This window comes from Numida meleagris, chromosome 18 (genome assembly GCF_002078875.1).
Source record: "Numida meleagris isolate 19003 breed g44 Domestic line chromosome 18, NumMel1.0, whole genome shotgun sequence".
Lineage (NCBI taxonomy): Eukaryota > Metazoa > Chordata > Aves > Galliformes > Numididae > Numida > Numida meleagris.
The window spans coordinates 6,725,357-6,737,532 of record NC_034426.1 but is presented as its reverse complement, the minus strand read 5'-3'; the positions used below and the strand labels follow the sequence as shown (position 1 = coordinate 6,737,532).

General features: G+C 43.1%; 1 protein-coding gene across 8 annotated transcripts in view; it reads right to left on the bottom strand.

Moving 5' to 3' along the window:
* LOC110407633 (transient receptor potential cation channel subfamily V member 2-like) overlaps positions 1-12,176 on the bottom strand; it is a 36,416-nt gene that overhangs the window by 20,507 nt on the left and 3,733 nt on the right. For 3 of the 8 annotated variants that reach the window (XR_002443961.1, XM_021415506.1, XM_021415512.1), the window contains exons 2-10: positions 5,160-5,456; positions 4,391-4,524; positions 3,903-4,055; positions 3,332-3,472; positions 2,472-2,770; positions 2,047-2,223; positions 1,492-1,650; positions 1,265-1,360; positions 660-730 (exon numbers count right to left, since the gene is read on the bottom strand). Coding sequence is in view for 7 of the 8 variants with exons in the window: in XM_021415506.1 (XP_021271181.1) it covers positions 660-730; positions 1,265-1,360; positions 1,492-1,650; positions 2,047-2,223; positions 2,472-2,770; positions 3,332-3,472; positions 3,903-4,055; positions 4,391-4,524; positions 5,160-5,401 (1,472 nt within the window). In the remaining variant the exon portion in view is untranslated. Of the gene's footprint in view, positions 1-659; positions 731-1,264; positions 1,361-1,491; positions 1,651-2,046; positions 2,224-2,471; positions 2,771-3,331; positions 3,473-3,902; positions 4,056-4,390; positions 4,525-5,159; positions 5,457-6,381; positions 6,744-6,763; positions 7,129-7,155; positions 8,766-12,176 lie in introns of those variants that run through there. The other 5 variants (XM_021415509.1, XM_021415508.1, XM_021415510.1 and 2 more) reach the window with 5 other exon arrangements.

The window sequence follows — 12,176 nt, the reverse complement described above, 5'->3', positions numbered from 1 at the left end:
TTCTGCTTTGCAAGGAAAAGCGAACACGTTTTACCAGGGTACACAGAGCACATAAAGTTAATCAGAGCCCATAAAGCTAATCAGGCACATAGCTTATATAAACAAATCCTGTTATAACCAAATACGCATATTGTTGCAGTTTTGTTATGAACTGGTTAATCTCACAGTATGGAAGCTCTTAACTGCTTAATGCAACTCACGTAACCAATAGAAAATAGAAACAGAATTTTAACTCAGGAATACATGCACACGTACATGCAAACACATGCATCTACCCATTTATCCTCAGAAAAATATGAGGTTTCTTTCTTTGTGATCAAATTTGAGCCACGGTGACTGCATGATTAAAAACTTGAGCTCTTTCTCTAACCAGTACATGCTCTGAACTGTGAAATAATTGAAGACCTGCCCTTTGCCATGTTCCACCTCAAATCCAAAGACAGGCTCTACCCCCCTAAGTCTATTACAACAAAGGGTTATGACAAGATGCAGCAGGTAGGAGAAAGAAGCAGGAAAGGGGTGGAAAGAAGAGACAGTGGCAGAGAACCAATCTTTCCTGCTCACCATCTCTCTAGTAATGTTAGGGCAACTTAGCAGCACACAGCAGAGAACCAATTTCACCCGTGCTTTCATTGCGCAAAAAACCTCAAGAGACATACATCAAGATCTCAACACAGCTGTCAGAACACATAGTCTTCAGGGACTGGCGTCTCCTCCGCAGATACAGACTCTAAATTGAGAAAAATCAATGATAGCCATTCATCAGAGCAACAGAACATCCTAAAGATTGATTCCTGCCTGGCATAGCCTATTGCATGGGAGAGAGGTTCACTCCATAAGCTCCTCCTCATGCTTTCACTGTCATGATCCCAATTTTCAGGTAGTCACCCTCCCAAGAAGAAAACACAGCCTTATTTGTAAAAGGACAAGTACAAACAAAGGCTAAAAAATGGCTCAGCCTTATGTCCTTATTAATAGTATTAATAGCATTAAATGCTAGGGATGCATTTTAGTGCCATAAATCACAAGTCACTCCTAATTAATTACTGTTGTGAGCCTACTCTTCCTCTTGCCTGGGAGCCTGGCCTGTACCACTCCGGTCATTACAGGATCACACTGATGCCGTGTTTCAGAGCAGGATTCTCTCCTGCCATTCACTCATGCACATTCTGGTGTCAGGAGAACCAAATCTGCTGCCTCTGTGTCAGTGATGGTTTTGTTTGTATTCATTCTTACAATGAAACTAGACAAGAGATCCAAATACCTGAGCAAAAATTAGATATACACCTCCAAGCAAGATAATGATCAGCCCAGAGACCCACAGGAAGCCTCCAGCTGTGAACTCCACTGGAAATGAAGGCTGCAAGATAAAGACAAAGAAACAAAATACTGAATATTGACATTGGTAGTTGTGATACACAGCACCCCAACCCTTTTAAAACTCATCTCCATTCATTCAGGCCTTTCTAGATAAAAGAACAGTGGGCTTACCTTTACCCGTAAGGGCTGATAGTAGGCAATGGCTGTAAAGATGATCATGAATGACAGGTATGAGATAAAACTGAAGTAGAATCTCTTGGAAGCAAACGTTTCCCACTTCTGCTGAAGCAGTTTGTTCAGTGGCTCCAAAACCACCATTTTGTACCGATTCTATGAAGAAGGGAAAGAACCCCACCATCAGCAACAAATATATCGAAGTATCAACAGAAATGTGAATTCACCGGAGGATTATCTTTTTCCAGGTTGGAGTTCAGTGGCTGCAATGAGGCTATCCCTAAGAGTTTATTCAGCTAAGCCTTAATGAGGAAAGCCAAGCATCTTAGGACAACCAAAGAATCATAACCACCTCAATGTAGAGATTATCAGAGGCATTCTAAACAGATTATAAATAATGAGATATGCAAATACTTCATCATGCATTTATTTTCCAGAAAAATGCATCATATAAAATACCACATTAACTTGAAATTTGGATAATTAAATAGCAACACTACAGAAAGGAGCAAAAACTGTTGCTATCTTTAACTTTTAGCAAAAAGTACTCACTGGTGTGTCACTGCTGTATGCCAGAATCTCCAGCACAGAGTTTTCCTCAAAGCTGTCTAGAGAAGATAAATCATAGAGGGAGACATGGATAGGTCCATAGGTCCATTCAGTGAACTTGCGGGACAGGTGCCTGTACACAGGGTCTTTGATCTCTCTTTGGATGATGTGTTTGAAGATCTGAAGGGAAAAAGATCAGAAAAATGCGTATGCAACGAAGACACAGAATGACCCAAGCATACCCAAATCACCTTCAAATAAACACCTTGCTTTCTGCATTATACACTGTGTTGTATCCAAACACCAGACTATATGGTTAAAATCAGGCAAGATACTGCTACATCAAACCCTGCTGTTATGCTGAGGATGTATGCCGCAGTCGTCACTGTTTCCCAGCAACCCCAGGAATTCCCTCTGTTTGTCTTCACCTCCACTTTGCCCGTCTTGGCAGCAAGCTGCAGAGGATTTAGTCCGTCATAATTCACGACCTCCTCCAGTTTCAGTGTTGGGTCAGTCTTCACACCTGCCTTCAGGATTTCAACATATATTGTGCTCACAAACTTGGTGTTCTCCTCAGTGTCATCTGCAATCATCACTAGGGCATGGAGGACTGTGTTGCCCAGTGTATCTTGCTCCTGGAGTCTGGCTTTTTGGTGAGGGTTGTTTAGAAGATATTCCACCACCTCAAACTGGTTGGTACAAGCAGCCAAAGAGAGAGGAAGTTCACCTGAAGAGATTAAGACAGTAGTTGGAGGGGCAGCAGGAAGTGTGAAAAGAAACTGAAAGCAATAAAAACACAATTCTGGCAAAATACAGTTAGCCTGTGCTTTTATCATTGGAACACAGAAAAACTTATTTTCCAGCATCTCTAAATTAAGTAAAAGCTCTACAGTAAACCGTACCTCCTTATATTTGGGAGCAGTCAAAACATTTTTCCAGTCTCCTCATTTGATTGCACAAACCCCGTGTTTGTCTCTATCTGAAGCCTCTTGGGTTGAATCATAGAATGGCTTGGGTTGGAAGGGACCTTAAAACATCATTTAGTTCCAACCCCAAAGGTTAGGATAGGATTGAACACATAAAATCAAACATGACAGCAAGTGCTTTTTGGAAACCTTGGTCTGTGAAAGCATTCAGCCATTCAAATAAATGAAGAGCTCCTTGATTACAGGACAGTGAAGACGGTAAGTCACGCACAGAGGGACAAACCCAGCTAGAACTAGTGACATCAAATGCAGTAAGGCATTAGAAAAAAAAAAACTAAGAAATGTGTTCCACACAGACTCACCAAAATAAAAGCAAACTCCCTCTTTCTTCTTTCCGAAGAATTCACCATGAGCTCTGGCGTGGACATCAGCTCCATGCTCTACTAGAACCTTCACTAAGTCCAGGCTCCTTTTCTCTATGGCAATATGGAGTGCTGTCTGGCCTAAGGAAACAGGCAGAGACCCATAAATCAGTACCAGTATCAGAGAGAACAAGCAAAAGACTCTTTGGCAAAGCCCTTTTTCAACAGTAAGGGATAACTCAGCTAGGAGAACTCTAACAGCTACGTAGTACTTTTTTTTCATTTTTAGAAATGCTTTCTAAACTTCCCTACACAAATACTCTCATATTTGTGGATTTATTAAGCATGTATTGTTTCTGTTTTATAGACGAAGAATGAAGTTGCAGTGAAGTGTATAATTCAAAGCTGAGGAGGACAGTACCAGAATCAGAAATAAGAAGTGGAAAGATACACCAGAATTCTGGAAAGGCAGTGCCACATGAACACCAAATCCCCTTCTTTCTTTTGTAACTGTGTATCTCACCTGCCTGATGGGGAGGTGCAACTGCCACAACATCAGCAGAAACCTTACCTCTGTAGTAACAGTCAGAGCATGCCACATTGACAAGCGGCCTGGGATTCTGTGTCTTCTGGTCTATTTCCAGCAAAAGTGGGATTGTGTCATTCCTTCCATTTTTTAAATTCAGCAGGGCTTTCATTAAGCAAGTCTTCCCCGTCTTTGCATCTAGTAGGAAAAAAAAAGTATCAAGGAGGTTGTGGATGTGCCTTGCACATATCTATATTACCTGGTTCATCAAGTCCAGAACTTAACTGTTGCTGTAGGACCAAACCCAATCATTTTAAAGGCCTCAGTATTTTTATTCTGCAGCAAAGGCAAAAGCCTTAGGAAATATGTAACTAATGGCATTCTCCATCCTCAAATGGACATTAGGAAAATAAAATAATACACAGACAGCTGGAGAAGGTAAAAAAACAAGAGCAATATCTGCATCCCTGCCATAGCATTAACAAGCGCTGCCTCTGCTAACCCAGTTTATCGAGTTCTGAGCAGGAGCCCACCTGTGTATTCAGAATTGGTGAGAAATTTCGAGGTCCTCCTTAAGTAGTCAAGTAAGCCATCCAGTGCCTCAGGGCTGCCCCTTGAGACTGCACTGAAGAGCCTGTCTCTGTCAAAGCGATTGGGGTCCTTTTGGCTGCAGAAGAAATGCACAATGTTAAGAAGACCTGGAGACTGTAAGACAAGGGCATGCAATAAGTTTGAGTCAGTTGTGTAAGAAAAGAGGAGAGAGGTAAAAAAGTTTGTCAAAAAAAAACAACTATATTTTTGAGTCGAAGGAAAAATAGAGACAGCTATTTCCCATAATGCTTTTAAGTGATTGCTGTTTCCATCAGCTGGAGCTCTTCCCAGATCCAGTCTGATGTGCAATCCTGGAATGTATCCAGAGCACAGACAAGCCCAAGATAGCTGCAGGATCAGAATCGGTCCCATCACATGGCATAAAGCACTACATGAGCTCATTTACATCCCTTCATGGCAAGAACAGTTCAGATGTATAGATCTCCATGCTAAGTTGCTTTTACACCCAACTTGGCTTATTTGGTGCTATTTGGTTCAAATATACCCAAAATAAACAACACACACTGTACCTTCCAAGTGCAGAGAGAAAGGGCTAGTATGTCCCTTTGCTACCTTTATTCACCTCTCACCAGACAGCTGTAATACTTCTGCATTGCCACTTTTAGTTTCAACTTTTGTAAAGTTTATAGGCAGGGGTCAGTACAGATCAACAGGGATCCTATCCTTGTCAAATAACCAGCAGTTACTCACTTGCTCACAAGTCCTGGCCGATAGTTCAGATTAATCATGACTTTAGGAGAGTAGTCACTGCTTTCCTTCTGGTAAGGGGTCTCCAAGGGGCGGGGTTCTCCCTTCTTTCCATATTGTCCCGATCTTTCTTCCTTTGTACTAGATGCAGGTTTATCTTCCTGGATACTGTCATCTGTTTCTAGCAATCCTATCAGCCTGTTCCTCTGACATGGGCCTGACTGATCATTCGTGAAGTTATCCATTTCTAGCAGAGATGGTCTTGCAGATCACCAGATGTTCCCCACTGGGAGAATAAACCTGCAAGGGCATGGGAGAATTAATACAATTTGTTCACAAACCTAGAATGTGAACCACGTGGCAAAGACATAGAGAAAAGCATGTTTCCAGATCCAGGGTTCCTACAGTTGACTGTGGGTGTCTTGAGAGAAGACATTCAGTAAAATTCTGCACAATCAGAGGTATTCGAATAAAGGATCCATGTCTTAAACATGGCACAACCTAGAAAAGTAGTCCAGAAGTAATACAAGAAATACAGACAACTCATTGGCAGAATATCTGAACCCCCTTTGTGAGATGATCTCACCTGTTGGCAGCAGCATGTGTTCCTTACATAAAAGGCAAAGAGAGTGGTAGTCTCTTTAGGAGACTATGATCCTTGTTCTTGTCCCAGTGCAGTCAATACAGGCCAGTCACTCAGTGGCCAGAAAATAAGATCAACTATAGATTAACTTTTTTGGAACAGAGCAATAAGCTTGTTCATGTTCTCTGATGCTGAGAAAGGCACTATTCCCACAGAGAAAACATATGCAAAAGTTATATTCCTTTCATGCATTGTTGCATTGCGTCTTGGGGCAAAATATGAGAGAACTCCCTAATGTTGGCTACCCATGTGAGTGCAGGCTTCAAACTTCCAGCTCCATAGCACAGCACATACACACACTGGGTGCCATGTGGACACTCGTAGCCCTCAGAGCCTGAACACAACTCAGCTCTCCCAAGAGCAATGCTGGACCCAGATGTGCTGTGTATAGAGCCTCAGTATTCACTACAGCACCCAGCCGGCCCACTCGTCTCATCTATTATTTTTTACCCTTTTGAGACATCTCTTCATATTTATCTGGATACACCCCAGATCCACACCCAGTGCAAGCTGTCCGTAGCCAGCATACGACTCAAGAGTCGCAGTTTGCGAGGCAGCAAGGAGACATCCACAATTACCAACCTGAACCAGAGCTTAATAACTCCATCTTATTCACATGTATTCCCCCCAGATGGTTAACAGATTTTCTCTGAAGAGAAATCCCCCTTGCTGGGACTACAGCCAGACTCCATAGCCTGTACGAGCACAGAGGTAAATGGACACACCATAAGCATTCTGCCTCAGATTAGCATGCAGGGCAGCATAGTTAGCTCTAAGCAGAAAGCAGCCACAAAACATCTTTATGCAGCTCACAGCAAGAAATACAAGGGCTGGTTTCATGACAAACCGTTATAATTCAGCCATTCTGTTTAGTCTGCATTTTACTGACACGCATTCCTCTGCACGCACACGCTTACGCCCTACAATCCCATTTCAGTCTCATTTTCTCCCTCAAAACACTTACTGGTACATTTGCCAATCCTTCAGAGTGCTATTTGTACATCCATGATAGCTTGCTTGTTGTTCTGTCTTCCTTTCCCCCCAGTCATTCTCAGTTGCAGTTTCCACCTCTCCACAGCCTCAAGAAAGTTATTTAGTGACAGTCGTTTACAGACAGAATGTCTGGTTTAAAAGCAAAAGCAAAATGATCCTTAAAAAAAAAAACAACAAAGGACCCTATAATATATACATCCACGTTATGTTTTCCTAGGAAACAGGCAGCACTCTCTGTTTGTCAGCTTTTAACTTCTCACAAACTGAGTTGTCTTCTTTGTGACTTTACCGAGCCTTTTTGAGTAGTGCAGCATAAAAAAAAAAAAAGCCCTGCTGTCAAAAGAGGAAGAGCACAGCACTTACCCCAAGTTGCTGCAAGCTCCACCCAAGAGCTGATCTCACAGGGAGTCCCAACTGATCCTTCAGAAGCTAAATAACCTCCCCGAAGAAATGATGTCAAATAACATGTGCTAATAAGCATGAAAGCAGCCCCCAAATTATTTACATCCATGCATGAGAACTCTCTTCTTCTGCAGAGACCACCACACTCATCTTAGCACTCTCTTGATGGCACGACATTGAACTCCTACTTGGTGGTGGTCCATGAAAGAATCCAGCCTGTGAGAAGGAATTACTGACTGATTATTTACTCATCTGTATAGCTTTTTGCAAAGTGAAGAAGGGCTTGCACAGGAAATGACTAGATAGATTTCTCAGTAAAAGAGAGAGCCAATGAGTGCACTGCTCTTATATGGGAAAGCTGGCTGGCTATTGCAAATTCATAATGCTTAACTCCTTCCTGCACAGGAGACATCCTGTGGCTTCCAACAGCCCCTTTAGACCGCAGGGGATGATCAAACCCTGGCAGTGCCAGAGCCTGTGGTTTAGTTGTGAGGTTTGTCACAAGACACTGCCCGAGGCAAAACAAGAATGCATGGAAACATCTGGAGTCCACTGTTCCTGTGGGAAGTCAATTCTCACACAACTTCACAAACCACCATTATGAGGCAAAGCAAACCCTAGCGGACAAACTAGCCAGAACTTAGAATAAGCATCAGCTGCTCATCACAAGGACAAGAGCCTTCACAAAGCAGCCCCACTTCCTAAGTACTTATGCCACTTGTTACTTAATTTGCCGCTGGCGCTCAGTTCTTGATGGGCTTGTTCTCCAGGAGGAACACCAAGTCTTGGAGAGGCTCTTTCTGGGAGCACAGGCGGCCATCCATACAGCCAGCTGTAAGCCCACACCACGCACACGCACTAGCACTGTTCACTTATCACTCTGAAAACAGGACCCCTGGGACACAGAAGGTATCAGACCGCATGAAGCGTCTTAGCTTTTTCTCTCCTAACAGAACTGAGGCCAGAGGACACAGCATGATCGTTATTCCCAGCAGCATCAATGCAGGATGGCATTTGGCACCTTCAGTGGCCTTCCAAAGCACAAAGTCTCTGAAGAGTTATTGTCATCCGCACTCTGTAGAGTACTGATGGTTTACAAAGCCATATAGGTGATCTAGGAAGCATCCAGCAAATCTCGTTAATTAACAAAATGATATATAGCTCTTTTAATCGACAGCTTGACAGCTGTGAATTAGTTAACAAGCGCTCCAAAAATGCTGAGAAGAGATGCGTCACATCCTGACATATTGAACTCTGGCTATGGATTTTTTCCAAAGCGACCACAAGCCTACAGAGAACCCAAAGCAATATTCATCTGACAGGCCTGCTGGAGGATGTGGGGTTCCCTGGAACATTAATTTACTCAGGTAACAACCGATGTATAATCAGGCACGAAAGTTTAGCATAAGCTTCCCTCCCCCCAGCTTTCACGAGTCAGCCCACCATGCCAACCAAGGAATGAAATCAGCCTGCAGAAGCGCATCACAACAGATTTGGTTCTGCGCATCTGGTTTTAATAGTTTACACAGAGGAAGGCGAATGCAGTTTGCTGGGAAAGGAATCACTGCCAGCTGGGAGGTCACCGCAGCAAAACAGAAACATGGAGCTGCTGGGAGAACACAGAAACATTGGTATGCATACACACATGCGCACACACTTTCCGAGGGAGGACACTGGGACGCACGCTTGCATTTCCATGTCAGAGAAGGGAGAAGCAAGGCATAAGAAAACTTTGTACTGCGAAGAGAGAAGTTAAACTTGAAGTGAAATTTTAAGTTCCATCGAAGGAAGCATTTCAAAATGACCACTGCAAAGTAAGTACAGATAATAGATGTTATATGAAGAAGCACTGTAACTCATGGCAGAAAAAAACAATGACCCAAACCTGATTAAACCGAATGCAGCAGGAAGCAGAAGGGAGGACAGCTTTCTGAAACGATGTCAGCAAGCACATCTCCCAGAATAGGTATTCTTTGATCATACACAGAATATGGATGAACACATCAATTTTTACCAAATACTGAAAAATACTTTTATAATTAATATCGTATTTTCAGTATGCTACAAATAGAAAAACAAAGTCACTCACATGTGTCTGTAGTTTAATTACAGCTTGGACCTGTAGCCACTGTAAGGGGTAGCAGCTCAAAGTCACCCCACAAAAGAAAGAAGTCTGCAATCATTGCATGCAGAGAGGACCATTAAAATGTTTTCTGGAACAACAGGTGGGCGAGCATTTCATTCAAACCTCATGAAGGTCACAAGGCTAAAAGAGAAGACTGTTACTTTTAAAGCTGTACTTTCAGACTTGGGGAAATATCAAGTACTCTTGCAATGCCAGACAATTTTTCATACGACTGCAATACTTACCCCAGAGGGATGAATCTGAGCAGCTTGATTTGTTATAATTACACAGACGGAATCTTATAGCATTAGAGGGACCAGACAGTGCCCAATTTAAAATCCAAATACTCTTAAATATAATTACTTGTCAAAACTTGCTGTTGCCCCACTAACTCAATTTATTTACACGACAGTGTTCTGCTAGCTACTGGTCCTGCATCACTACATTTAAATGCTCCCATCCATGTACTTTTCAGGCCTTCGAAGGAACTACCCACTTCTCATATTCCTTAAGAGGAAGTATCTTTGTACTCGATGTATCCTTTTCTATAGGATTACAGCCTGAAGGAATGCTCCACTGACAATCAGAATCAACAAGACACAAAATCCGTCTCAAAGTAACACTTCTGTGCAGCAACAGTGACACCCAGTGGTCACTACACGACCTTCAATTCCGGCTGCTTACAGACACAAAAACAGCAACAGCAGCCGCATACGCTTGTGAGAAACATTGTCCTCCACTCAGGGCAGCACTGCAACACTACAGCACCTCTGGCTCTCGCTTCTTGTACTTCTGCTGTTCTGTGCCATTTCCAGTAAGTCAAATACAGAGTTAATTAACTTTCAGCGCGAGCCTCACCTGGTGGGCTGGGAAAACAGCATGTGGAAGGTTGGTAGTTAAACACAATCAGTCCAGGCTGCACAGACCAGGCCTGAGCTGGTCCCCAGCCACCACCGCAGCGTGGCTTGGGCTGAATGCATTGTGGTTAGTGAGCGTTCACCAGGGAAGCGGGCGCAGACCCACCCATGTCTGCACATCATGCTCCCAGGGTCTCTGCTCTTGCCTCAAAGACAGCTCTCCAATGAAGCCAGCTGCACCTAATGGCACTTAGGAAGTCTGGATTGCACACTGCATTTGAACAACACTTCAGCAGCAGTTCTCCTTCAGTAATTGGCTCTGGAAAAAGCTACGTGCCACTTACAGGCTTGTTCCTAACCCAAAGCAAACAAGAACCCCCTTGAACCCACAGCCTGCCTAATCAGCTCAGATAGCTACTGTGACTGTTACCACGCAGCACTGTTCAATTATTAAAAGAACTTGAGAAAGGACATCTCTTAATTATGACCCAGAGAAGATAAAGCTGCTGGTTTCACTGTGGAGCAAATTAAGAAGTAAATTTATTCAGTGCAATATCTCCTCTGGACTGTGAATTACTCAAGGAATTTATACACAAAGGAAAGCAGAGAATTAAAACCTGCTGCAAAGAATACCAATCACAGCCGCAACCAGCAGAACTGTGTTTAAATTGCTTACAGTTGGCAGGTTAAATCTCCCTCCGTGCTCACAGCCATATTAAGAATGCATATTAAGAGCAGCACTGCTATACTAGTCATTTCCAAGACATGCTCAGAAATGTTAAATGAGAATCTGATGTTTAAGAGGAAGCTGCAGCACTACAGCAGACAAGACACCCTGTACTATGCACCACCTAGATGATCAATAATGAACAAAGTGCACTGGCACAGAAGCACTCTGCACAGAGCACGTGGATGCTGACTCCATTTGAACACTTAAGCTGCTGTTAATATTCAACAGATCAAGGTCTTGACAGCCATGATCCTTACAGCCTGCTTAAGTTTCCATAAAAAGGCACTTGGATGACTACATCCACCTTTTAAGATCCTTTATTGTACAGTTAAACTATCATTCTAAACCTCATCTTACATTCCCCAGTACCTGCTTGGATGGAAATCACTTACACTTTTGTGAAGGCCAGCGCTTAACCCCGAGAGACCCAGTGCACCCACTGCTTTGCTATGCACTATTGAAGGCAGCCGTTTTCATTACAGCTGATCAATTCACGCAGGCCCACCAAACTGCCCCCAGCAATGCAGCGTACTGCAAGCAGCCCTTCCCCAGATACTGAGCGTTTAATGTAGTTAAGCCTACTACACAACACCCCACTTCCATTTTATGAGTGGGACAATGCAGTTTTCAACATTAGAACACTTAATTAGCAAGCTTGCTTACACAGCCTGCAGCAAGCATAGTGAGGAATCTCAGGACCACTACTAACCCATTTTAACACATGGCAGTTTACAAACCACTCCCACTACCTTAGTCCTACAGCCTTAATGTAGTTTGATGGCAGCTTTCTGGAGTCCTTACTGGAACGCTGTATCCTCTCTGGAAATACAGAATTGTGTCAAATTCTAGGAAGAATTAGTAACATAGTATTAGAGTTAAAAACTTAAGACTTTAATCCATGTTATGATTCATGCTCAAATACCCTCATTAGCCACGCAAATAGGCTTAAACCACCATGGCAGAAAGCCAAAAGGAATGTGTCACTTATATACTGGGTTTGCTAGCTTGAACTGAGGCAGACAACAGAATGTGATGTGCAACAGAAAACTTTATTAGCATTTCAACGTACAGATCAGCAGTTATGTAAGCTTTCATTTAATTTAAGACATCAGAAGGACTACAGTGCAAACACAAGTGCTGTGCATCTTGCTTGACAAGACTGCTGACAACTAATAGCCACCCCTCAGGCGCAGCACCAGGTGCAGGGTGGATTCCTTCTGGATGTTGTAGTCAGACAGGGTGCGCCCGTCTTCCAGCTGCTTGCCAGCAA